Consider the following 27269-nt stretch of genomic DNA (forward strand, 5'->3'; position numbering starts at 1 on the left):
TATCCTTTAGTCAGTCCATACTGTAGTATCCTCTAGTCAGAGTTGAGTCAGTCCATACTGTAGTGTCCTCTAGTCAGTCCATACTGTAGTATCCTTTAGTCAGTCCATACTGTAGTATCCTCTAGTCAGAGTTGAGTCAGTCCATACTGTAGTATCCTTTAGTCAGTCCATACTGTAGTATCCTCTAGTCAGAGTTGAGTCAGTCCATACTGTAGTGTCCTCTAGTCAGTCCATACTGTAGTATCCTCTAGTCAGTCCATACTGTAGTATCCTCTAGTCAGAGTTGAGTCAGTCCATACTGTAGTGTACTCTAGTCAGAGTTGAGTCAGTCCATACTGTAGTGTCCTCTAGTCAGTCCATACTGTAGTATCCTTTAGTCAGTCCATACTGTAGTATCCTCTAGTCAGTCCATACTGTAGTATCCTCTAGTCAGAGTTGAGTCAGTCCATACTGTAGTATCCTCTAGTCAGTCCATACTGTAGTATCCTCTAGTCAGTCCATACTGTAGTGTCCTCTAGTCAGTCCATACTGTAGTATCCTTTAGTCAGTCCATACTGTAGTATCTTCTAGTCAGAGTTGAGTCAGTCCATACTGTAGTATCCTCTAGTCAGTCCATACTGTAGTATCCTCTAGTCAGTCCATACTGTAGTATCCTCTAGTCAGAGTTGAGTCAGTCCATACTGTAGTGTCCTTTAGTCAGTCCATACTGTAGTGTCCTCTAGTCAGTTCATACTGCAGTATCCTCTAGTCAGAGTTGAGTGAGTCCATACTGTAGTATCCTTTAGTCAGTCCATACTGTAGTATCCTCTAGTCAGAGTTGAGTCAGTCCATACTGTAGTATCCTCTAGTCAGAGTTTAGTCAGTCCATACTGTAGTATCCTCTAGTCAGAGTTGAGTCAGTCCATACTGTAGTGTCCTCTAGTCAGTCCATACTGTAGTGTCCTTTAGTCAGTCCATACTGTAGTATCCTCTAGTCAGAGTTGAGTCAGTCCATACTGTAGTATCCTCTAGTCAGAGTTGAGTCAGTCCATACTGTAGTGTCCTCTAGTCAGTCCATACTGTAGTATCCTCTAGTCAGAGTTGAGTCAGTCCATACTGTAGTATCCACTAGTCAGAGTTGAGTCAGTCCACACTGTAGTATCCTCTAGTCAGAGTTGAGTCAGTCCATACTGTAGTATCCTCTAGTCAGTTCATACTGTAGTATCCTCTAGTCAGTCCATACTGTAGTATCCTCTAGTCAGTCCATACTGTAGTGTCCTCTAGTCAGTCCATACTGTAGTATCCTCTAGTCAGTCAATACTGTAGTATCCTCTAGTCAGTCCATACTGTAGTATCCTCTAGTCAGTCCATACTGTAGTATCCTTTAGTCAGTCCATACTGTAGTATCCTCTAGTAAGAGTTGAGTCAGTCCATACTGTAGTGTCCTCTAGTCAGTCCATACTGTAGTATCCTTTAGTCAGTCCATACTGTAGTATCCTCTAGTCAGAGTTGAGTCAGTCCATACTGTAGTGTCCTCTAGTCAGTCCATACTGTAGTATCCTCTAGTCAGTCCATACTGTAGTATCCTCTAGTCAGAGTTGAGTCAGTCCATACTGTAGTGTCCTCTAGTCAGAGTTGAGTCAGTCCATACTGTAGTGTCCTCTAGTCAGTCCATACTGTAGTATCCTTTAGTCAGTCCATACTGTAGTATCCTCTAGTCAGTCCATACTGTAGTATCCTCTAGTCAGAGTTGAGTCAGTCCATACTGTAGTGTCCTCTAGTCAGTCCATACTGTAGTATCCTCTAGTCAGTCCATACTGTAGTATCCTCTAGTCAGTCCATACTGTAGTGTCCTCTAGTCAGTCCATACTGTAGTATCCTTTAGTCAGTCCATACTGTAGTATCTTCTAGTCAGAGTTGAGTCAGTCCATACTGTAGTATCCTCTAGTCAGTCCATACTGTAGTATCCTCTAGTCAGTCCATACTGTAGTATCCTCTAGTCAGAGTTGAGTCAGTCCATACTGTAGTGTCCTCTAGTCAGTTCATACTGCAGTATCCTCTAGTCAGAGTTGAGTCAGTCCATACTGTAGTATCCTTTAGTCAGTCCATACTGTAGTATCCTCTAGTCAGAGTTGAGTCAGTCCATACTGTAGTATCCTCTAGTCAGTCCATACTGTAGTATCCTTTAGTCAGTCCATACTGTAGTGTCCTTTAGTCAGTTCATACTGTAGTATCCTTTAGTCAGTCCATACTGTAGTGTCCTTTAGTCAGTCCATACTGTAGTGTCCTTTAGTCAGTTCATACTGTAGTATCCTTTAGTCAGTCCATACTGTAGTGTCCTTTAGTCAGTCCATACTGTAGTGTCCTTTAGTCAGTCCATACTGTAGTATCCTTTAGTCAGTCCATACTGTAGTATCCTTTAGTCAGTTCATACTGTAGTGTCCTTTAGTCAGTCCATACTGTAGTGTCCTTTAGTCAGTTCATACTGTAGTATCCTTTAGTCAGTCCATACTGTAGTGTCCTTTAGTCAGTCCATACTGTAGTGTCCTTTAGTCAGTCCATACTGTAGTATCCTCTAGTCAGTCCATACTGTAGTATCCTCTAGTCAGAGTTGAGTCAGTCCATACTGTAGTATCCTCTAGTCAGAGTTGAGTCAGTTCATACTGTAGTATCCTCTAGTCAGTCCATACTGTAGTATCCTCTAGTCAGTCCATACTGTAGTGTCCTCTAGTCAGTCCATACTGTAGTATCCTCTAGTCAGTCCATACTGTAGTGTCCTCTAGTCAGTTCATACTGTAGTGTCCTTTAGTCAGTCCATACTGTAGTATCCTCTAGTCAGAGTTGAGTCAGTCCATACTGTAGTATCCTTTAGTCAGTCCATACTGTAGTATCCTCTAGTCAGAGTTGAGTCAGTCCATACTGTAGTGTCCTCTAGTCAGTCCATACTGTAGTATCCTCTAGTCAGTCCATACTGTAGTATCCTCTAGTCAGTCCATACTGTAGTATCCTCTAGTCAGTCCATACTGTAGTGTCCTCTAGTCAGTCCATACTGTAGTATCCTTTAGTCAGTCCATACTGTAGTATCTTCTAGTCAGAGTTGAGTCAGTCCATACTGTAGTATCCTCTAGTCAGTCCATACTGTAGTATCCTCTAGTCAGTCCATACTGTAGTGTCCTCTAGTCAGTCCATACTGTAGTATCCTCTAGTCAGTCCATACTGTAGTATCCTTTAGTCAGTCCATACTGTAGTATCCTTTAGTCAGTCCATACTGTAGTATCCTCTAGTCAGAGTTGAGTCAGTCCATACTGTAGTGTCCTCTAGTCAGTCCATACTGTAGTATCCTTTAGTCAGTCCATACTGTAGTATCCTCTAGTCAGAGTTGAGTCAGTCCATACTGTAGTATCCTTTAGTCAGTCCATACTGTAGTATCCTCTAGTCAGAGTTGAGTCAGTCCATACTGTAGTGTCCTCTAGTCAGTCCATACTGTAGTATCCTCTAGTCAGTCCATACTGTAGTATCCTCTAGTCAGAGTTGAGTCAGTCCATACTGTAGTGTACTCTAGTCAGAGTTGAGTCAGTCCATACTGTAGTGTCCTCTAGTCAGTCCATACTGTAGTATCCTTTAGTCAGTCCATACTGTAGTATCCTCTAGTCAGTCCATACTGTAGTATCCTCTAGTCAGAGTTGAGTCAGTCCATACTGTAGTATCCTCTAGTCAGTCCATACTGTAGTATCCTCTAGTCAGTCCATACTGTAGTGTCCTCTAGTCAGTCCATACTGTAGTATCCTTTAGTCAGTCCATACTGTAGTATCTTCTAGTCAGAGTTGAGTCAGTCCATACTGTAGTATCCTCTAGTCAGTCCATACTGTAGTATCCTCTAGTCAGTCCATACTGTAGTATCCTCTAGTCAGAGTTGAGTCAGTCCATACTGTAGTGTCCTTTAGTCAGTCCATACTGTAGTGTCCTCTAGTCAGTTCATACTGCAGTATCCTCTAGTCAGAGTTGAGTGAGTCCATACTGTAGTATCCTTTAGTCAGTCCATACTGTAGTATCCTCTAGTCAGAGTTGAGTCAGTCCATACTGTAGTATCCTCTAGTCAGAGTTTAGTCAGTCCATACTGTAGTATCCTCTAGTCAGAGTTGAGTCAGTCCATACTGTAGTGTCCTCTAGTCAGTCCATACTGTAGTGTCCTTTAGTCAGTCCATACTGTAGTATCCTCTAGTCAGAGTTGAGTCAGTCCATACTGTAGTATCCTCTAGTCAGAGTTGAGTCAGTCCATACTGTAGTGTCCTCTAGTCAGTCCATACTGTAGTATCCTCTAGTCAGAGTTGAGTCAGTCCATACTGTAGTATCCACTAGTCAGAGTTGAGTCAGTCCACACTGTAGTATCCTCTAGTCAGAGTTGAGTCAGTCCATACTGTAGTATCCTCTAGTCAGTTCATACTGTAGTATCCTCTAGTCAGTCCATACTGTAGTATCCTCTAGTCAGTCCATACTGTAGTGTCCTCTAGTCAGTCCATACTGTAGTATCCTCTAGTCAGTCAATACTGTAGTATCCTCTAGTCAGTCCATACTGTAGTATCCTCTAGTCAGTCCATACTGTAGTATCCTTTAGTCAGTCCATACTGTAGTATCCTCTAGTAAGAGTTGAGTCAGTCCATACTGTAGTGTCCTCTAGTCAGTCCATACTGTAGTATCCTTTAGTCAGTCCATACTGTAGTATCCTCTAGTCAGAGTTGAGTCAGTCCATACTGTAGTGTCCTCTAGTCAGTCCATACTGTAGTATCCTCTAGTCAGTCCATACTGTAGTATCCTCTAGTCAGAGTTGAGTCAGTCCATACTGTAGTGTCCTCTAGTCAGAGTTGAGTCAGTCCATACTGTAGTGTCCTCTAGTCAGTCCATACTGTAGTATCCTTTAGTCAGTCCATACTGTAGTATCCTCTAGTCAGTCCATACTGTAGTATCCTCTAGTCAGAGTTGAGTCAGTCCATACTGTAGTGTCCTCTAGTCAGTCCATACTGTAGTATCCTCTAGTCAGTCCATACTGTAGTATCCTCTAGTCAGTCCATACTGTAGTGTCCTCTAGTCAGTCCATACTGTAGTATCCTTTAGTCAGTCCATACTGTAGTATCTTCTAGTCAGAGTTGAGTCAGTCCATACTGTAGTATCCTCTAGTCAGTCCATACTGTAGTATCCTCTAGTCAGTCCATACTGTAGTATCCTCTAGTCAGAGTTGAGTCAGTCCATACTGTAGTGTCCTCTAGTCAGTTCATACTGCAGTATCCTCTAGTCAGAGTTGAGTCAGTCCATACTGTAGTATCCTTTAGTCAGTCCATACTGTAGTATCCTCTAGTCAGAGTTGAGTCAGTCCATACTGTAGTATCCTCTAGTCAGTCCATACTGTAGTATCCTTTAGTCAGTCCATACTGTAGTGTCCTTTAGTCAGTTCATACTGTAGTATCCTTTAGTCAGTCCATACTGTAGTGTCCTTTAGTCAGTCCATACTGTAGTGTCCTTTAGTCAGTTCATACTGTAGTATCCTTTAGTCAGTCCATACTGTAGTGTCCTTTAGTCAGTCCATACTGTAGTGTCCTTTAGTCAGTCCATACTGTAGTATCCTTTAGTCAGTCCATACTGTAGTATCCTTTAGTCAGTTCATACTGTAGTGTCCTTTAGTCAGTCCATACTGTAGTGTCCTTTAGTCAGTTCATACTGTAGTATCCTTTAGTCAGTCCATACTGTAGTGTCCTTTAGTCAGTCCATACTGTAGTGTCCTTTAGTCAGTCCATACTGTAGTATCCTCTAGTCAGTCCATACTGTAGTATCCTCTAGTCAGAGTTGAGTCAGTCCATACTGTAGTATCCTCTAGTCAGAGTTGAGTCAGTTCATACTGTAGTATCCTCTAGTCAGTCCATACTGTAGTATCCTCTAGTCAGTCCATACTGTAGTGTCCTCTAGTCAGTCCATACTGTAGTATCCTCTAGTCAGTCCATACTGTAGTGTCCTCTAGTCAGTTCATACTGTAGTGTCCTTTAGTCAGTCCATACTGTAGTGTCCTTTAGTCAGTTCATACTGTAGTATCCTTTAGTCAGTCCATACTGTAGTGTCCTTTAGTCAGTCCATACTGTAGTGTCCTTTAGTCAGTCCATACTGTAGTATCCTCTAGTCAGTCCATACTGTAGTATCCTCTAGTCAGAGTTGAGTCAGTCCATACTGTAGTATCCTCTAGTCAGTCCATACTGTAGTATCCTCTAGTCAGAGTTGAGTCAGTCCATACTGTAGTATCCTCTAGTCAGAGTTGAGTCAGTCCATACTGTAGTGTCCTCTAGTCAGTCCATACTGTAGTATCCTCTAGTCAGTCCATACTGTAGTATCCTCTAGTCAGTCCATACTGTAGTATCCTCTAGTCAGTTCATACTGTAGTGTCCTCTAGTCAGTCCATACTGTAGTATCCTCTAGTCAGTCCATACTGTAGTATCCTCTAGTCAGTCCATATTGTAGTATCCTCTAGTCAGAGTTGAGTCAGTCCATACTGTAGTATCCTACAGTTCTAACCATGACCTTTCAACCCATGACCCTACATAACCATGTGTGGCCGTCTAGTGAACTGATTCTGGTTCCAAAAGATGTTCCACCTCACCTTTGACCTGTTGGAGCAGACGGCCACGCCCACATCTGGGATCCAGACTATGTTCTGGATGGCTCCTGACCCGGCTATTACTGTCTGGAGCACTGAGCCGTCCTGTTATATATATATATATACACAGACAGACAGACAGACAGACAGACAGACAGACAGACAGGCAGACAGGCAGACAGACAGGCAGACAGGCAGGCAGGCAGGCAGGCAGGCAGGCAGACAGACAGACAGACAGTGAAAAAGTATTCAGTGTTTTCAACAGGTTTAACAGGACAGTAACCACACACAGCTAAAAGTGCTTGTTTGAGCAACAGTCTATTAAATTTGTCTAAACATATTTCTCATATGATCCAGGAAGTACAGTTACTTTATTCTTTAAACCTCTGGAACAAGCTCCTAGCACCTGGGTGAACAATGTCCCTCTGTGTGTGTGTGTGTGTGTGTCTCCTCACCCGGAGGGACCAGATGTTCATGAGGCCTCCCACGCCTCCAGACACCAGGGCCAGGCCGTCAGGGCTGAAGACTACTGTCCTCACCGGGGTGATATGACCCTTCAGCTGGAACACACACACCGCCCCCTCCACACGCCTGCTGGAACTCTGCTGCTGCTGGGACACGCACACACACACACACACACAGACAGACAGACAGACAGACGCACGCACACACACACACACAGACGCACACACAGACACACACACACACAGACACACACAGACACACACAGACACACACACACACAGACGCACACACAGACACACACAGACACACACAGACACACAGACACACACAGAATTGGGTGGGGAGGAAAAGAGAACCTTTTGAAAAACTGTACCTGACGCAACCAATCAAATCAAGCCAATACAACCGATCAAATCAAACCAATACAACCGATCAAATCAAACCAATACAACCGATCAAATCAAACCGATACAACCGATCAAATCAAGCCAATACAACCGATCAAATCAAACCAAACCAACCGATCAAATCAAACCAATACAACCGATAAAATTAGAAGTTCCCCCCCTCTAACAGATCTAGCCTAATCCCAATTCCAACCGTGTCCCCATTAGCAGGGCTAAACAATATCTGACCCAGAACCAGTGGTTAGGCAGACACCTCTACCTACTACTGATTTATCATACCTTGCGTTTGGCTTTGGGTTCGTTGTCCCTCCGGGCCTCGGAGCCAGAAGAAGAGGATTCTGGGAAGGCAGAGGCGTCTTGAGGTACGGTCCAGACTGACACCAGTCCGTTTTGGCAACACCTGGAATAACACAGTGCTCTTGTAAATGTGTGTGTTGGTTTGTATTACTAGACTTGTGAGGACATTGTGAGAACTTGTGGTAAAAATGTAGATGTCCACAGATTTTTACTCAATTCGATTCTATTTTTATTTCTCTTTCTGGAAAAACAGAGTGTCCTTGCATTCAAGCAGCACCAGACTAGAACGGAGGAATGAGAAGGTTATCCTTGTGAAAGTAGCAGAGTGTCAAAACCTGCCTAAATGTCAGTTATCCAGACAGAGACTGATCAACCTGACCACAGAGTTCATCTATAGTCCTCTATAGTCCACTAAAGACATAAAGACATCTATAGTCCATTAAAGACATCTATAGTCCACTATAGACATCTATAGTCCCCTAAAGACATCTATAGTCCACTAAAGACATCTATCGTCCACTAAAGACATCTATAGTCCACTAAAGACATCTATAGTCCACTAAAGACATCTATAGTCCACTAAAGACATCTATAGTCCTCTATAGTCCACTAAAGACATCTATAGTCCACTAAAGACATCTATAGTCCACTATAGTCCACTAAAGACATCTATAGTCCACTAAAGACATCTATAGTCCACTAAAGACATCTATAGTCCACTAAAGACATCTATAGTCCACTAAAGACATCTATAGTCCATTAAAGACATCTATAGTCCACTAAAGACATCTATAGTCCATTAAAGACATCTATAGTCCCCTATAGTCTACTAAAGTCCAGTTCAGTTCCATACATGACTAAAAGTGAATTCATATCAACACAGTGCAGTTGAATACCATACGTACGTGGCCAGCATGTTGAGAGGTTTGGCTCCATGTCCAGTCAGACCACACCAGGCCACTCCATTGACCTGGGCAGGGTGGGGTAGGCTCTGCAGACACGTCCAGCCTGCTCCGGGGTTTGACCCTGACCCAGGGCTGGACCATAGCTTCACCACGTCCTCTTTGGCACAGGTCAACAGCATCTGACCAGTAGGATCCCACTTTATACTGGTGATGGACTCCTGGGACAGACACATATAATAATACAAATATTACTATGACTACTACTACTAATAATAAAAAGAATACTAATAATACTAATAATACTACTAATACTACTACTACTACTAATACAAATAATACTAATAATACTATACTACTACTAATACTACTACTACTAATAATAATAATACAAATAATACTACTAATACTAATACTACTACTAATACTACTACTACTACCGCCACTACTACTAATAATAATAATACTAATAATACTAATAATACTACTACTACTAATACTACTACTACTACTACTGCCACTACTACTACTAATAATAATACAAATATTACTACGCCTACTAATAATAAAAAGAATACTAATTATACTACTACTACTACTAATACTACTACTACTACAAATAATACAAATAATACTAATACTACTACTAATACTACTACTAATAATAATAACAATAATACTACTAATACTACTACTAATACTACTACTACTACCGCCACTACTACTACTAATAATAATACAAAATAATACTACTACTGCTACTACTACTAATAGTACTACTACTTCTACTGCCACTACTACTACTAATAATAATAAAAAATAATACTACTACTAATACTACTGCTACAACTACTACTACTGCAACTACTACTACTACTACTACTACCACTACTAACACTACTAATAATACTACTACTAATAATAATACTACTACTAGTAGTAATAATAAAACTACTACTACTACACCTACTAATAATAATAATAATAATAACAATAATAATACTACTACTGCTAATACTACTACTACTAATACTACTACTACTACTAATAATACTGCCACTAATACTACTACTACTAACACGAATACTACTACTACTAATAATACTGCCATTAATAATACTACTACTACTAACACTAATACTACTACTAACAATAATACTGTCACTAATAATACTACTACTACTACTACTACTGCTAATACTACTACTACTAATAATAATACTGCCATTAATACTACTACTACTACTACTACTAACACTAATCATACTGACATTAATAATAATACTACTACTAACACTAATACTACTACAAATAATAATAATGTCACTAATAACAATACTACTACTACTAATAATAATAATAATACTGCCATTAATAATACTACTACTAACACTAATACTACTAATTATAATAATACTGCCACTAAAAATAATACTACTACTACTGCTAATAACAATAATACTACTACTGCTACTACTACTAATACTACGACTACTAATAATAGCACTACTACTACTAATACTACTACTATTACAACTACTACTACTACTACTAATAATAATAATACTACTACAACTACTACTACCAGTACCAATAATACTACTAACACAAAGAATAATACTACTACCAATACTACCACCAATAATAATAATACCACTGCTAATAATAATACTACCACTAATAATAATACTACTACTGCTAATAATACTACGGACAACAATAATACTACCGATAATAATACTACTGCCAATACTAATAATACTACTAATAATACTACAACTAATAATAATACTACTGCTAATAATAATACTACCAATAATACTACTGCTACTACTACTACTAATAATAATAATAGTACAAATAAATTGCATTTGTTGAGCTCTTCATTTACATACATCTTCAAGTACTTTACAGTACTCTTCAAGTACTTTACAGTACTCTTCAAGTACTTTACATTGTGAACGACCATTAAAAAAAACAGGCTTTAATAATAAAACATGATGATATCTAGTGACCCAGTGCTATAGGAGATACACAGGAGGAGACAGAGACTAAAAACATGAAGATATCTAGTGACCCAGTACTATAGGAGATACACAGGAGGAGACAGAGACTAGAAACATAGTAGTATATCTAGTGACCCAGTACTATAGGAGATACACAGGAGGAGACAGAGACTAAAAACATGAAGATATCTAGTGACCCAGTGCTATAGGAGATACACAGGAGGAGACAGAGACTAAAAACATGAAGATATCTAGTGACCCAGTGCTATAGGAGATACACAGGAGGAGACAGAGACTAAAAACATGAAGATATCTAGTGACCCAGTGCTATAGGAGATACACAGGAGGAGACAGAGACTAGAAACATAGTAGTATATCTAGTGACCCAGTACTATAGGAGATACACAGGAGGAGACAGAGACTAAAAACATGAAGATATCTAGTGACCCAGTACTATAGGAGATACACAGGAGGAGACAGAGACTAAAAACATGATGATATCTAGTGACCCAGTACTATAGGAGATACACAGGAGGAGACAGAGACTAAAAACATGATGATATCTAGTGACCCAGTACTATAGGAGATACACAGGAGGGGACAGAGACTAGAAACATAGTAGTATATCTAGTGACCCAGTACTATAGGAGATACACAGGAGGAGACAGAGACTAGAAACATGAAGATATCTAGTGACCCAGTGCTATAGGAGATACACAGGAGGAGACAGAGACTAGAAACATGAAGATATCTAGTGACCCAGTGCTATAGGAGATACACAGGAGGAGACAGAGACTAAAAACATGATGATATCTAGTGACCCAGTACTATAGGAGATACACAGGAGGAGACAGAGACTAAAAACATGATGATATCTAGTGACCCAGTACTATAGGAGATACACAGGAGGGGACAGAGACTAGAAACATAGTAGTATATCTAGTGACCCAGTACTATAGGAGATACACAGGAGGAGACAGAGACTAAAAACATGAAGATATCTAGTGACCCAGTGCTATAGGAGATACACAGGAGGGGACAGAGACTAAAAACATAGTAGTATATCTAGTAACCCAGTGCTATAGGAGATACACAGGAGGAGACAGAGACTAAAAACATGAAGATATCTAGTGACCCAGTGCTATAGGAGATACACAGGAGGAGACAGAGACTAAAAACATGAAGATATCTAGTGACCCAGTACTATAGGAGATACACAGGAGGAGACAGAGACTAGAAACATAGTAGTATATCTAGTGACCCAGTACTATAGGAGATACACAGGAGGAGACAGAGACTAAAAACATGAAGATATCTAGTGACCCAGTGCTATAGGAGATACACAGGAGGAGACAGAGACTAAAAACATGAAGATATCTAGTGACCCAGTGCTATAGGAGATACACAGGAGGAGACAGAGACTAAAAACATGAAGATATCTAGTGACCCAGTGCTATAGGAGATACACAGGAGGAGACAGAGACTAGAAACATAGTAGTATATCTAGTGACCCAGTACTATAGGAGATACACAGGAGGAGACAGAGACTAAAAACATGAAGATATCTAGTGACCCAGTACTATAGGAGATACACAGGAGGAGACAGAGACTAAAAACATGATGATATCTAGTGACCCAGTACTATAGGAGATACACAGGAGGAGACAGAGACTAAAAACATGATGATATCTAGTGACCCAGTACTATAGGAGATACACAGGAGGGGACAGAGACTAGAAACATAGTAGTATATCTAGTGACCCAGTACTATAGGAGATACACAGGAGGAGACAGAGACTAGAAACATGAAGATATCTAGTGACCCAGTGCTATAGGAGATACACAGGAGGAGACAGAGACTAGAAACATGAAGATATCTAGTGACCCAGTGCTATAGGAGATACACAGGAGGAGACAGAGACTAAAAACATGATGATATCTAGTGACCCAGTACTATAGGAGATACACAGGAGGAGACAGAGACTAAAAACATGATGATATCTAGTGACCCAGTACTATAGGAGATACACAGGAGGGGACAGAGACTAGAAACATAGTAGTATATCTAGTGACCCAGTACTATAGGAGATACACAGGAGGAGACAGAGACTAAAAACATGATGATATCTAGTGACCCAGTGCTATAGGAGATACACAGGAGGGGACAGAGACTAAAAACATAGTAGTATATCTAGTAACCCAGTGCTATAGGAGATACACAGGAGGAGACAGAGACTAAAAACATGAAGATATCTAGTGACCCAGTACTATAGGAGATACACAGGAGGGGACAGAGACTAAAAACATAGTAGTATATCTAGTAACCCAGTGCTATAGGAGATACACAGGAGGAGACAGAGACTAAAAACATGAAGATATCTAGTGACCCAGTACTATAGGAGATACACAGGAGGGGACAGAGACTAAAAACATGATGATATCTAGTGACCCAGTACTATAGGAGATACACAGGAGGGGACAGAGACTAAAAACATGAAGATATCTAGTAACCCAGTACTATAGGAGATACACAGGAGGGGACAGAGACTAAAAACATGATGATATCTAGTGACCCAGTACTATAGGAGATACACAGGAGGGGACAGAGACTAAAAACATGATGATATCTAGTGACCCAGTACTATAGGAGATACACAGGAGGAGACAGAGACTAAAAACATGAAGATATCTAGTGACCCAGTACTATAGGAGATACACAGGAGGAGACAGAGACTAAAAACATGAAGATATCTAGTGACCCAGTACTATAGGAGATACACAGGAGGAGACAGAGACTAAAAACATGAAGATATCTAGTGACCCAGTACTATAGGAGATACACAGGAGGAGACAGAGACTATAAACATAGTAGTATATCTAGTGACCCAGTACTATAGGAGATACACAGGAGGAGACAGAGACTAAAAACATGAAGATATCTAGTGACCCAGTGCTATAGGAGATACACAGGAGGAGACAGAGACTAGAAACACAAAAGTTGAAACTAAGGTATAGGACCAACATTAGATAATGTGTTAGTTTCTATGTGGTGTTTTGTCCCTATTATTATTTATGGGCATCGATGACCACGACTGCTCCAGTCTCCAGAGGTATAATATAATATAATATAATGTGATATAATATAATATAATGTGATATAATATAATATAATGTGATATAATATAATATAATGTGATATAATATAATATAATGTGATATAATATAATGTGATATTATTATATAGAGATAGTGGTGACCTTATGGGCATCGATGACCACGACCGATCCTTTCTCCAGAGGTATAATATAATATAATATAATATAATGTGATATAATATAATATAATGTGATATAATATAATGTGATATAATATAATATAATGTGATATAATATAATATAATGTGATATTATTATATAGAGATAGTGGTGACCTTATGGGCATCGATGACCACGACTGCTCCAGTCTCCAGAGGTATAATATAATATAATATAATGTGATATAATATAATATAATGTGATATAATATAATGTGATATAATATAATATAATGTGATATAATATAATATAATGTGATATAATATAATATAATGTGATATAATATAATATAATGTGATATAATATAATATAATGTGATATAATATAATATAATGTGATATAATATAATATAATGTAATATAATATAATATAATGTGATATTATTATATAGAGATAGTGGTGACCTTATGGGCATCGATGACCACGACCGATCCTTTCTCCAGAGGCTCTTTGGTGCCAATCAGCAGCTTGCCGTCAGCGTAGCCCACGGCGAACGGCCTGTCCTCACTGTACCAGGCGATGTGGATCACTGACACTACGACAGAAAAACAACAAACTTCAGGTCACGGAACACCTACGTAGAACCGTCGTCGTGCACACGGAAAAAAAATATCAAAACGGTCAGAAGTCTAAATCGGGAGAGTCACAAATCAACACGACTTCAGATCAGTGTATTAAAGAGTAAATCCTGGAAGTAAAAAAAACAAACATATGATCAACGACACACAAGAGACACACACACGTCACAGTTATGTGAAATCTGGGGACATTATTATTATTATTTTTTTTAACCTTTATTTTACTAGGCAAGTCAGTTAAAGAACAAATTCTTATTTTCAATGACGGCCTAGGAACAGTGGGTTAACTGCCTGTTCAGGGGCAGAACGACAGATTTGTACCTTGTCAGCTCAGGGGTTTGAACTTGCAACCTTCCGGTTACTAGTCCAACGCTCTAACCACTAGGCTACCCCTCCACTCTAACCACTAGTCTACCTGCCGCCCCTCCACTCTAACCACTAGGCTACCCTGCTGCCCCTCCACTCTAACCACTAGGCTACCCTGCCGCCCCGTGCCAGCCCACCCTCCAGACTACGTACCATCTTTCCGGTAGCAGTGCTCCAGCTCGGTGCGCCGCATGGTGCAGGCATCGTGGACCTCTATAAGGCCCAGGGATCCATCCATACGTCCTACCAGCAACACATCTTTGGGTTCCCCGCACCACAGGGACACGGCTTCTCCCTCCGGCCAGGCCAGAGCTGACACCCAGTGGGGCTGCACGTCCAGAAGACCTTTCCCACCTGGTGGAAGGGGTCAGAGTCGAAAGGTTGAAAGGTCAGATAGATTATAATAGAAACCACAGGGTCAGATAGAAACCACAGGGTCAGATAGATTCTAATAGAAACCACAGGGTCAGATAGATTCTAATAGAAACCACTGGGTCAGATAGATTCTAATAGAAACCACTGGGTCAGATAGATTCTAATAGAAACCACTGGGTCAGATAGATTCTAATAGAAACCACTGGGTCAGATAGATTCTAATAGAAACCACTGGGTCAGATAGATTCTAATAGAAACCACTGGGTCAGATAGATTCTAATAGAAACCACAGGGTCAGATAGATTCTAATAGAAACCACAGGGCCAGATAGATTCTAATAGAAACCACAGGGTCAGATAGATTCTAATAGAAACCACAGGGTCAGATAGAAACCACAGGGTCAGATAGATTATAATAGAAACAACAGGGTCAGATAGATTCTAATAGAAACCACAGGGTCAGATAGATTCTAATAGAAACCACAGGGTCAGATAGAAACCACAGGGTCAGATAGATTATAATAGAAACAACAGGGTCAGATAGATTCTAATAGAAACCACAGGGTCAGATAGATTCTAATAGAAACCACAGGGTCAGATAGAAACCACAGGGTCAGATAGATTATAATAGAAACCACAGGGCCAGATAGAAACCACAGGGCCAGATAGAAACCACAGGGCCAGATAGAAACCACAGGGTCAGATAGAAACCACAGGGTCAGATAGAAACCACAGGGTCAGATAGATTCTAATAGAAACCACATGGTCAGATAGATTCAAATAGAAACCACAGGGTCAGATAGATTCTAATAGAAACCACAGGGTCAGATAGATTCAGATGATCTGGGCTGTAGGGTCTCCTTCCTGGAAACAGAACCGAGTCCCAAATGGCATCTTATTCCCTATAAACGACTTGTGACCAGGGTCCATAGGCCTCTGTTTTAAAGTAGTGCACATGGTAGAGAATAGGGTGTCATTTGGGAGTCAGATCCCACCTCCACTACACAGACCTCCCAGCTCCACTACACAGAACTCCCACCTCCACTCCACTACACAGACCTCCCACTTCCCACCTCCACTACACAGACCTCCCACCTCCACTACACAGACCTGCCACCTCCACTACACAGACCTCCCACTACCTCTACTACACAGACCTCCCACCACCTCCATTACACAGACCTCCCACCTCCACTCCACTACACAGACCTCCCACCCCCACTACACAGACCTCCCACCTCCACTACAGATACCTCCCACCAGCTCCACTACACAGACCTCCCACCACCACTACACAGACCTCCCACCTCCACTACAGATACCTCCCACCTCCACTACACAGACCTCCCACCCCCACTACACAGACCTCCCACCCCCACTACACAGACCTCCCACCCCCACCTCCACTACAGATACCTCCCACCAGCTCCACTACACAGACCTCCCACCCCCACTACACAGACCTCCCACCTCCACTACACAGACCTCCCACCTCCACTACACAGACCTCCCACCTCCACTACACAGACCTCACACCTCCACTACACAGACCTCACACCTCCACTACACAGACCTCCCACCCCCACTACACAGACCTCCCACCTCCTCCACTACACAGACCTCCCACCTCCTCCACTACACAGACCTCCCACCTCCACTACACAGACCTCCCACTTCCCACCTCCACTACACAGACCTCCCACCTCCACTACACAGACCTCCCACCCCCACCTCCACTACATAGACCTCCCACCTCCACTACACAGACCTCCCACCCCCACCTCCACTATACAGATCTCCCATCCCCACTACACAGACCTCCCACCTCCACTACACAGACCTCCCACCCCACTACACAGACCTCCCACCTCCACTACACAGACCTCCCACCTCCACTACACAGACCTCCCACCTCCACTACACAGACCTCCCACCCCCACTACACAGACCTCCCACCCCCACTACACAGACCTCCCACCTCCACTACACAGACCTCCCACCCGCACTACACAGACCTCCCACCTCCACTACACAGACCTCCCACCTCCACTACACAGACCTCCCACCTCCACTACACAGACCTCCCACCTCCACTACACAGACCTCCCACCTCCACTACACAAACCTCCCACCTCCACTACACAGACCTCCCACCTCCACTACACAGACCTCCCACCCCCACTACACAGACCTCCCACCTCCTCCACTACACAGACCTCCCACCACCCCCACTACACAGACCTCCCACCTCCATCCCTCTGGTAGTTGACGCTCAGAGGACTAACCACAGACCTCCCACCTCCATCCCTCTGGTAGTTGACGCTCAGAGGACTAAACACAGACCTCCCACCTCCATCCCTCTGGTAGTTGACGCTCAGAGGACTAAACACAGACCTCCCACCTCCATCCCTCTGGTAGTTGACGCTCAGAGGACTAAACACAGACCTCCCACCTCCATCCCTCTGGTAGTTGACGCTCAGAGGACTAAACACAGACCTCCCACCTCCATCCCTCTGGTAGTTGACGCTCAGAGGACTAACCACAGACCTCCCACCTCCATCCCTCTGGTAGTTGACGCTCAGAGGACTAACCACAGACCTCCCACCTCCACTACACAGACCTCCCACCTTCATCACTCTGGTAGTTGACGCTCAGAGGACTAACCACCAACTAATAAAAGGTTTCAACCCAAAACACCTTCCTAACTATTCAGTAAAATAGGGTTCCATAACGAGACCAAACACTCAGCAATTCTAGTTAAAGCTTACAACATACTAACAAAAAAAGATTTCTGAACATGGAATAGTTACAGTGTGTGTGTGTGTGTGTGTGTGTGTGTGTATATATGTGTGTGTGTGTGTGTCTCTCTCACCGTTGACCTGCCAGATGTTGACTAGTTTCTCCATGGCAGCTGCCAGGTATTTCCCTGTAACGCTCCAGACCAGAGGAGACAGACTGGGGTCCCCTGGGGAACCAAGACACTGCCCACCCTCCTCTGGAGAACCAGCACTGTGGACAAACACACACACACACACACACACATATACACAGAGAGACACGCAGAGAGACACAGAGAGACACACAGAGAGATACACACAGAGACACACACAGAGACACACACAGAGAGATACACACAGAGACACACAGAGAGAGACACACAGAGACACACACAGAGACATACACAGAGACACACACAGAGACACACACAGAGAGACACACAGAGAGACACACAGAGAGAGACAGAGAGACACACAGAGAGATACACACAGAGACACACAGAGAGACACACAGAGACACACACAGAGAGACACACAGAGAGAAACACACACAGAGAGACACAGAGAGACACAGAGAGAGACACAGAGAGAGACACACAGAGAGAGACAGAGAGACACACAGAGGGAGACAGAGACACACAGAGAGAGACACACAGAGAGAGACACACAGAGAGAGACACACACAGAGACACACACAGAGAGACACACAGAGAGACACAGAGAGAGAGAGACATTAACATTTTAGTAATTTATCAGAAGCTCTTATTTAGAGTGACTTACAGTCAGTGTATTAGATAGCTAGGTGAGACAACCTCCTATCACAGTCACGGTAAGTAGAGACGTCTGTAGTAGACTGAGAGGGTTAGGGAAGTCTGTCTCCAGAGGTCAGAGGTGAGAGGTGCTGCTTACGTCCTGTTGAAGACGCAGGTCAGTTGGAGGGTGTACTGGTTCTGAGTAACGCTCCACACCCGGACTGTTCCGTCGTTACCGCTGGTGGCCAGCAGGCCTTTCCTACTGCACCAACCACACGTGATCACCTGGAGGAAACACACCACGTTTCACACTGCGTAATGAAGCCTTTATACGGCCTACCCTAACCCTCTACCCCTAACCCTTTCCTACTGCACCAACCACACGTGATCACCTGGAGGAAACAGGAAACACACCACGTTTCACACGGCCGTAATGAAGCCTTTATACGGCCTACCCTAACCCTCTACCCCTAACCCTTTCCTACTGCACCAACCACACGTGATCACCTGGAGGAAACAGGAAACACACCACGTTTCACACGCCGTAATGAAGCCTTTATACGGCCTACCCTAACCCTCTACCCCTAACCCTTTCCTACTGCACCAACCACACGTGATCACCTGGAGGAAACAGGAAACACACCACGTTTCACACGCCGTAATGAAGCCTTTATACGGCCTACCCTAACCCTCTACCCCTAACCCTTTCCTACTGCACCAACCACACGTGATCACCTGGAGGAAACACACCACGTTTCACACTGCGTAATGAAGCCTTTATACGGCCTACCCTAACCCTCTACCCCTAACCCTTTCCTACTGCACCAACCACACGTGATCACCTGGAGGAAACAGGAAACACACCACGTTTCACACGGCCGTAATGAAGCCTTTATACGGCCTACCCTAACCCTCTACCCCTAACCCTTTCCTACTGCACCAACCACACGTGATCACCTGGAGGAAACAGGAAACACACCACGTTTCACACGCCGTAATGAAGCCTTTATACGGCCTACCCTAACCCTCTACCCCTAACCCTTTCCTACTGCACCAACCACACGTGATCACCTGGAGGAAACAGGAAACACACCACGTTTCACACTGCGTAATGAAGCCTTTATACGGCCTACCCTAACCCTCTACCCCTAACCCTCTACCCATAACCCTCTACCCTAACCCTCTACCCTAACCCTCTACCCCTAACCCTCTACCCTAACCCTCTACCCCTAACCCCTACTCACCCTAACCCTCTACCCTAACCCTCTACCATAACCCTCTACCCATAACCCTCTACCCTAACCCCTACTCACCCTACCCCTAACCCCTACTCACCCTACCCCTAACCCCTACTCACCCTACCCCTAACCCCTACTCACCCTACCCCTCTACCCCTAACCCTCTACCCTAACCCCTACTCACCCTACCCCTCTACCCTAACCCTCTACCATAACCCTCTACCCATAACCCTCTACCCTAACCCTCTACCCTAACCCCTACTCACCCTAACCCTCTACCCTAACCCTCTACCCCTAACCCTCTACCCTAACCCTCTACCCTAACCCTCTACCCATAACCCTCTACCCATAACCCTCTACCCTAACCCTCTACCCTAACCCCTACTCACCCTAACCCTCTACCCAAACCTCTAACCTAACCCCTACTCACCCTAACCCTCTACCCTAACCCCTACTCACCCTAACCCTCTACCCTAACCCTCTACCCATAATCCTCTACCCTAACCCTCTACCCATAACCCTCTACCCTAACCCTCTACCCTAACCCCTACTCACCCTAACCCTCTACCCTAACCCTCTACTCACCCTAACCCTCTACCCTAACCCCTCCAGTACTCACCCTAACCCTCTACCCTAACCCTCTACCCATAACCCTCTACAATAACCCTCTACCCATAACCCCTCCAGTACTCACCCGAACCCTCTACCCTAACCCTCTACCCATAACCTCTCCAGTACTCACCCTAACCCTCTACCCATAACCCCTCCAATACTCATCCTAACCCTCTACCCTAACCCTCTACCCATAACCCTCTACCCTAACCCTCCAGTACTCACCCTAACCCTCTACCCATAACCCTCTACCCATAGCCCTCTACCCTAACCCCTCCAGTACTCACCCTAACCCTCTACCCTAACCCCTCCAGCACTCACCCTAACCCTCTACCCTAACCCTCTACCCATAACCCCTCCAGTACTCACCCTAACCCTCTACCCTAACCCCTCCAGTACTCAACCTAACCCTCTACCCTAACCCTCTACCCATAACCCCTCCAGTACTCACCCTAACCCTCTACCCTAACCCCTCCAGTACTCACCCTAATCCTCTACCCATACCCCTCCAGTACTCACCCTAACCCTCTACCCTAACCCCTCCAGTACTCACCCTAACCCTCTACCCATAACCCCTCCAGTACTCACCCTAACCCTCTACCCATAACCCCTCCAGTACTCACCCTAACCCTCTACCCTAACCCCTCCAGTACTCAACCTAACCCTCTACCCTAACCCTCTACCCATAACCCCTCCAGTACTCACCCTAACCCTCTACCCTAACCCCTCCAGTACTCACCCTAATCCTCTACCCATACCCCTCCAGTACTCACCCTAACCCTCTACCCTAACCCCTCCAGTACTCACCCTAACCCTCTACCCATAACCCCTCCAGTACTCACTCTAACCCCTACTCACCCTAACCCTCTACCCTAACCCTCTACCCATAACCCCTCCAGTACTCACCCTAACCCTCTACCCTAACCCTCTACCCATAACCCCTCCAGTACTCACCCTGCTCTGGTGAGCCTCCAACTTCACAGAAGAGCACTTGCGCAGGTCACCCGCCATGTCGGCAAAGGTTTGCGGCCGGCTCTGGTTGTCTCTGTCGTGAGCGGCCAGCGTGCGGACCAGCTGCTGAGCGGCCCACTGCCGGTGTCCCGAGGACAGACGAGAAGACAGGCAGCACGCAGCCAGAGCGTTGGCCAGCTCCAGAGGTCCTACAGCAGTGGGATGATAGGAAGGATGGGTATACAAATGTGCAATTAAACCTGCTGGAACCAAAACAAAAAGGGGGTGGAAGAAGGAACGGTGAGTGAGTTTTTTTGGGGGGGTGGGGGGTGGGGGGGGGTAGATGAGAGGATGTTAATTATAACATAACATAATGAATGGTCCAAAACACTACGGTGATAATGACAACTAGCACGGGCACTGTGGAGGCTAGCACAAACTGGTAACAACAGCTAGTAGCTACATGTCTGTATGTACTGTCATCCCGTGCAGACAATCTGAATATACAAGGCGACTACAAATCTATAATCACTGCCCCCCCCGCTGCCCCCCCCCCCCCTGTTTCAACCATTTCTTAAATTAAACATTCTAAATGAGCTGAGAAATATCTTTGTTTATCCCATAATGCAATTTTACAAACAAAACGGACATAGTCATTTACAAAAACTCTATTGAATTGTGACGTCGCCGCATAACGACGACAGACAACGTGTGACAGTATCGCAAGGGTCTAGAAATCTCCGAGGACCACAGAGGCCGACTCCGGGTCTCACGAACCTCTCTTCTCCGCGTCAGCCTTGTCGTAGTTGGGTCGGAGCCGGGCCCCTTTATCAGCGAGTAGGGCCACGAGGGCCTGGGTGACCACGAAATTGGGTGACGTCACCAGTTTGTTCTCCTCGGCCACGCCCCTCAGGAAGCTGGGGAGGAACTTCCTCTGGACGGGGTCGTCTACCGTGGTCAGGTTCATCCCCGTTGCCGCCGAGATCAGATTCTAGAGACGGGTAGATATACAGGTTCTAGATCAGTCAGAGGAACCCTAACACGCTAGATCAGGTTCTAGAGACAGATAGATATACTGGTTCTAGAGACAGATAGATATACTGGTTCTAGAGACAGATAGATATACAGGTTCTAGAGACAGATAGATATACTGGTTCTAGAGACAGATAGATATACTGGTTCTAGAGACAGATAGATATACTGGTTCTAGAGACAGATAGATATACTGGTTCTAGAGACAGATAGATATACTGGTTCTAGAGACAGATAGATATACTGGTTCTAGAGACAGAGAGATATACAGGTTCTAGAGACAGATAGATATACTGGTTCTAGAGACAGATAGATATACTGGTTCTAGAGACAGATAGATAGATATACAGGTTCTAGAGACGGATAGATATACAGGTTCTAGATCAGTCAGAGGAACCCTAACACGCTAGATCGGGTTCTATAGACAGATAGATATACAGGTTCTAGAGACAGATCGATATACTGGTTCTAGAGACAGATAGATATACAGGTTCTAGAGACAGATAGATATACAGGTTCTAGAGACAGATAGATATACAGGTTCTATAGACAGATATATATACTGGTTCTAGAGCCAGATAGATAGATATACAGGTTCTAGAGACGGATAGATATACAGGTTCTAGATCAGTCAGAGGAACCCTAACACGCTAGATCGGGTTCTATAGACAGATAGATATACAGGTTCTAGATCGATATACTGGTTCTAGAGACAGATAGATATACAGGTTCTAGAGACAGATAGATATACAGGTTCTAGAGACAGATAGATATACAGGTTCTATAGACAGATATATATACTGGTTCTAGAGACAGATATATATACTGGTTCTAGAGACAGATAGATAGATATACAGGTTCTAGAGACAGATAGATATACAGGTTCTAGAGACAGATAGATATACAGGTTCTAGAGACAGATAGAAATACAGGTTCTAGAGACAGATAGATATACAGGTTCTAGAGACAGATAGAAATACAGGTTCTAGAGACAGATAGATATACTGGTTCTAGAGACAGATAGAAATACAGGTTCTAGAGACAGATAGATAGATATACAGGTTCTAGAGACGGATATATATACAGGTTCTAGATCAGTCAGAGGAACCCTAACACGCTAGATCGGGTTCTATAGACAGATAGATATACAGGTTCTAGAGACAGATCGATATACTGGTTCTAGAGACAGATAGATATACAGGTTCTAGAGACAGATAGATATACAGGTTCTAGAGACAGATAGATATACAGGTTCTATAGACAGATATATATACTGGTTCTAGAGACAGATATATATACTGGTTCTAGAGACAGATAGATAGATATACAGGTTCTAGAGACAGATAGATATACAGGTTCTAGAGACAGATAGATATACAGGTTCTAGAGACAGATAGAAATACAGGTTCTAGAGACAGATAGAAATACAGGTTCTAGAGACAGATAGATATACAGGTTCTAGAGACAGATAGAAATACAGGTTCTAGAGACAGATAGAAATACAGGTTCTAGAGACAGATAGATATACAGGTTCTAGAGACAGATAGATATACAGGTTCTAGAGACAGATAGATATACAGGTTCTAGAGACAGATAGATATACTGGTTCTAGAGACAGATAGATATACTGGTTCTAGAGACAGATAGATATACTGGTTCTAGAGACAGATAGATATACAGGTTCTAGAGACAGATAGATATACTGGTTCTAGAGACAGATAGATATACAGGTTCTAGAGACAGATAGATATACAGGTTCTAGAGACAGATATATATACAGGTTCTAGAGACAGATAGATATACAGGTTCTAGAGATAGATAGATATACAGGTTCTAGAGACAGATAGATAGATATACAGGTTCTAGAGACAGATAGATATACAGGTTCTAGAGACAGATAGATATACTGGTTCTAGAGACAGATAGATATACAGGTTCTAGAGACAGATAGATATACAGGTTCTACAGACAGATAGATATACTGGTTCTAGAGACAGATAGATATACTGGTTCTAGAGACAGATAGAAATACAGGTTCTAGAGACAGATAGATAGATATACAGGTTCTAGAGACGGATAGATATACAGGTTCTAGATCAGTCAGAGGAACCCTAACACGCTAGATCGGGTTCTATAGACAGATAGATATACAGGTTCTAGAGACAGATCGATATACTGGTTCTAGAGACAGATAGATATACAGGTTCTAGAGACAGATAGATATACAGGTTCTAGAGACAGATAGATATACAGGTTCTAGAGACAGATAGAAATACAGGTTCTAGAGACAGATAGAAATACAGGTTCTAGAGACAGATAGATATACAGGTTCTAGAGACAGATCGATATACTGGTTCTAGAGACAGATAGATATACAGGTTCTAGAGACAGATAGATATACAGGTTCTAGAGACAGATAGATATACTGGTTCTAGAGACAGATAGAAATACAGGTTCTAGAGACAGATAGATATACTGGTTCTAGAGACAGATAGATATACTGGTTCTAGAGACAGATAGATAGATATACAGGTTCTAGAGACAGATAGAAATACAGGTTCTAGAGACAGATAGATATACAGGTTCTAGAGACAGATAGAAATACAGGTTCTTAAACTAAAGGAGTATTGTTAGAGATCAGAAGGAACTCAAGAGTTAACCAATCATTATTTTACACGGAAGCCTGTGTACTAGGGCTTTGTGAATCAAACAGGAACTAGGAATTGATCAACGGGACTTTAATGAGGACCAGGCGTTTGCTAGAGGAGACAGCGGTGAGTATTAATGAGGACCAGCCGTTTGCTACGGGAGACAGTGATGAGTATTAATGAGGACCAGCCGTTTGCTACAAGAGACAGTGATGAGTATTAGTGAGGACCAGGCGTTTGCTAGAGGAGACAGTGATGAGTATTAATGAGGACCAGCCGTTTGCTACAAGAGACAGTGATGAGTATTAGTGAGGACCAGGCGTTTGCTAGAGGAGACAGTGATGAGTATTAATGAGGACCAGCCGTTTGCTACAAGAGACAGTGGTGAGTATTAGTGAGGACCAGGCGTTTGCTACAGGAGACAGTGATGAGTATTAATGAGGACCAGCCGTTTGCTACAAGAGACAGTGATGAGTATTAATGAGGACCAGCCGTTTGCTACGGGAGACAGTGATGAGTATTAATGAGGACCAGCCGTTTGCTACAAGAGACAGTGATGAGTATTAATGAGGACCAGCCGTTTGCTACAAGAGACAGTGGTGAGTATCAGTGAGGACCAGGCGTTTGCTACAGGAGGCAGTGATGAGTATTAATGAGGACCAGCCGTTTGCTACAGGAGACAGTGATGAGTATTAATGAGGACCAGCCGTTTGCTACAAGAGACAGTGATGAGTATTAATGAGGACCAGCCGTTTGCTACAGGAGACAGTGATGAGTATTAATGAGGACCAGGCGTTTGCTACAGGAGACAGTGATGAGTATTAGTGGAAGTTAATGAGGACCAGGCGTTTGCTACAGGAAACAGTGATGAGTATTAGTGGAAGTTAATGAGGATCAGCCGTTTGCTACAGGAGACAGTGGTGAGTATTAATGAGGACCAGCCGTTTGCTACAGGAGACAGTGATGAGTATTAGTGAGGACCAGCCGTTTGCTACAGGAGACAGTGGTGAGTATTAATGAGGACCAGTCGTTTGCTACAGGAGACAGTGGTGAGTATTAATGAGGACCATCCATTTGCTACAGGAGACAGTGATGAGTATTAATGAGGACCAGCCATTTGCTACAGGAGACAGTGGTGAGTATTAATGAGGACCAGCCGTTTGCTACAGGAGACAGTGATGAATATTAGTGGAAGTTAATGAGGACCAGCCGTTTGCTAGAGGAGACAGTGGTGAGTATTAGTGGAAGTTAATGAGGACCAGCCGTTTGCTAGAGGAGACAGTGATGAGTATTAGTGGAAGTTAATGAGGACCAGCCGTTTGCTAGAGGAGACAGTGGTGAGTATTAGTGGAAGTTAATGAGGACCAGCCGTTTGCTACAGGAGACAGTGATGAGTATTAGTGGAAGTTAATGAGGACCAGCCGTTTGCTAGAGGAGACAGGGGTGAGTATTAGTGGAAGTTAATGAGGACCAGCCGTTTGCTACAGGAGACAGTGGTGAGTATTAGTGGAAGTTAATGAGGACCAGCCGTTTGCTAGAGGAGACAGCGATGAGTATTAATGAGGACCAGCCGTTTGCTACAGGAGACAGTGATGAATATTAGTGGAAGTTAATGAGGACCAGCCGTTTGCTAGAGGAGACAGTGGTGAGTATTAGTGGAAGTTAATGAGGACCAGCCGTTTGCTACAGGAGACAGTGATGAGTATTAGTGGAAGTTAATGAGGACCAGCCGTTTGCTAGAGGAGACAGTGGTGAGTATTAGTGGAAGTTAATGAGGACCAGCCGTTTGCTACAGGAGACAGTGGTGAGTATTAGTGGAAGTTAATGAGGACCAGCCGTTTGCTAGAGGAGACAGCGATGAGTATTAATGAGGACCAGCCGTTTGCTACAGGAGACAGTAATGAACACCGGCTGTATTAAACACCGGCTGTATA

The 27269-nt window shown here is 43.4% G+C and overlaps 1 protein-coding gene across 42 annotated transcripts in view; it reads right to left on the reverse strand.

Moving 5' to 3' along the window:
* herc1 (HECT and RLD domain containing E3 ubiquitin protein ligase family member 1) overlaps window positions 1–27269 on the reverse strand; it is a 218697-nt gene that overhangs the window by 56129 nt on the left and 135299 nt on the right. For 17 of the 42 annotated variants that reach the window (XR_016492384.1, XR_016492385.1, XR_016492386.1 and 14 more), the window contains 10 exons: window positions 22433–22646; window positions 21659–21918; window positions 19012–19139; window positions 18198–18334; window positions 15105–15305; window positions 14412–14542; window positions 8691–8908; window positions 7768–7888; window positions 7072–7227; window positions 6620–6721 (listed from right to left, as the gene is read on the reverse strand). Coding sequence is in view for 38 of the 42 variants with exons in the window: in XM_090223301.1 (XP_090079427.1) it covers window positions 6620–6721; window positions 7072–7227; window positions 7768–7888; window positions 8691–8908; window positions 14412–14542; window positions 15105–15305; window positions 18198–18334; window positions 19012–19139; window positions 21659–21918; window positions 22433–22646 (1668 nt within the window). In the remaining 4 variants the exon portion in view is untranslated. Of the gene's footprint in view, window positions 1–6619; window positions 6722–7071; window positions 7228–7767; window positions 7889–8690; window positions 8909–14411; window positions 14543–15104; window positions 15306–18197; window positions 18335–19011; window positions 19140–19824; window positions 19926–21658; window positions 21919–22432; window positions 22647–27269 lie in introns of those variants that run through there. The other 25 variants (XR_016492387.1, XM_090223298.1, XM_090223302.1 and 22 more) reach the window with 7 other exon arrangements.

The sequence above is a fragment of the Oncorhynchus mykiss genome, chromosome 26 (genome assembly GCF_057628025.1).
Source record: "Oncorhynchus mykiss isolate SJ-2025 chromosome 26, ASM5762802v1, whole genome shotgun sequence".
NCBI lineage: Eukaryota > Metazoa > Chordata > Actinopteri > Salmoniformes > Salmonidae > Oncorhynchus > Oncorhynchus mykiss.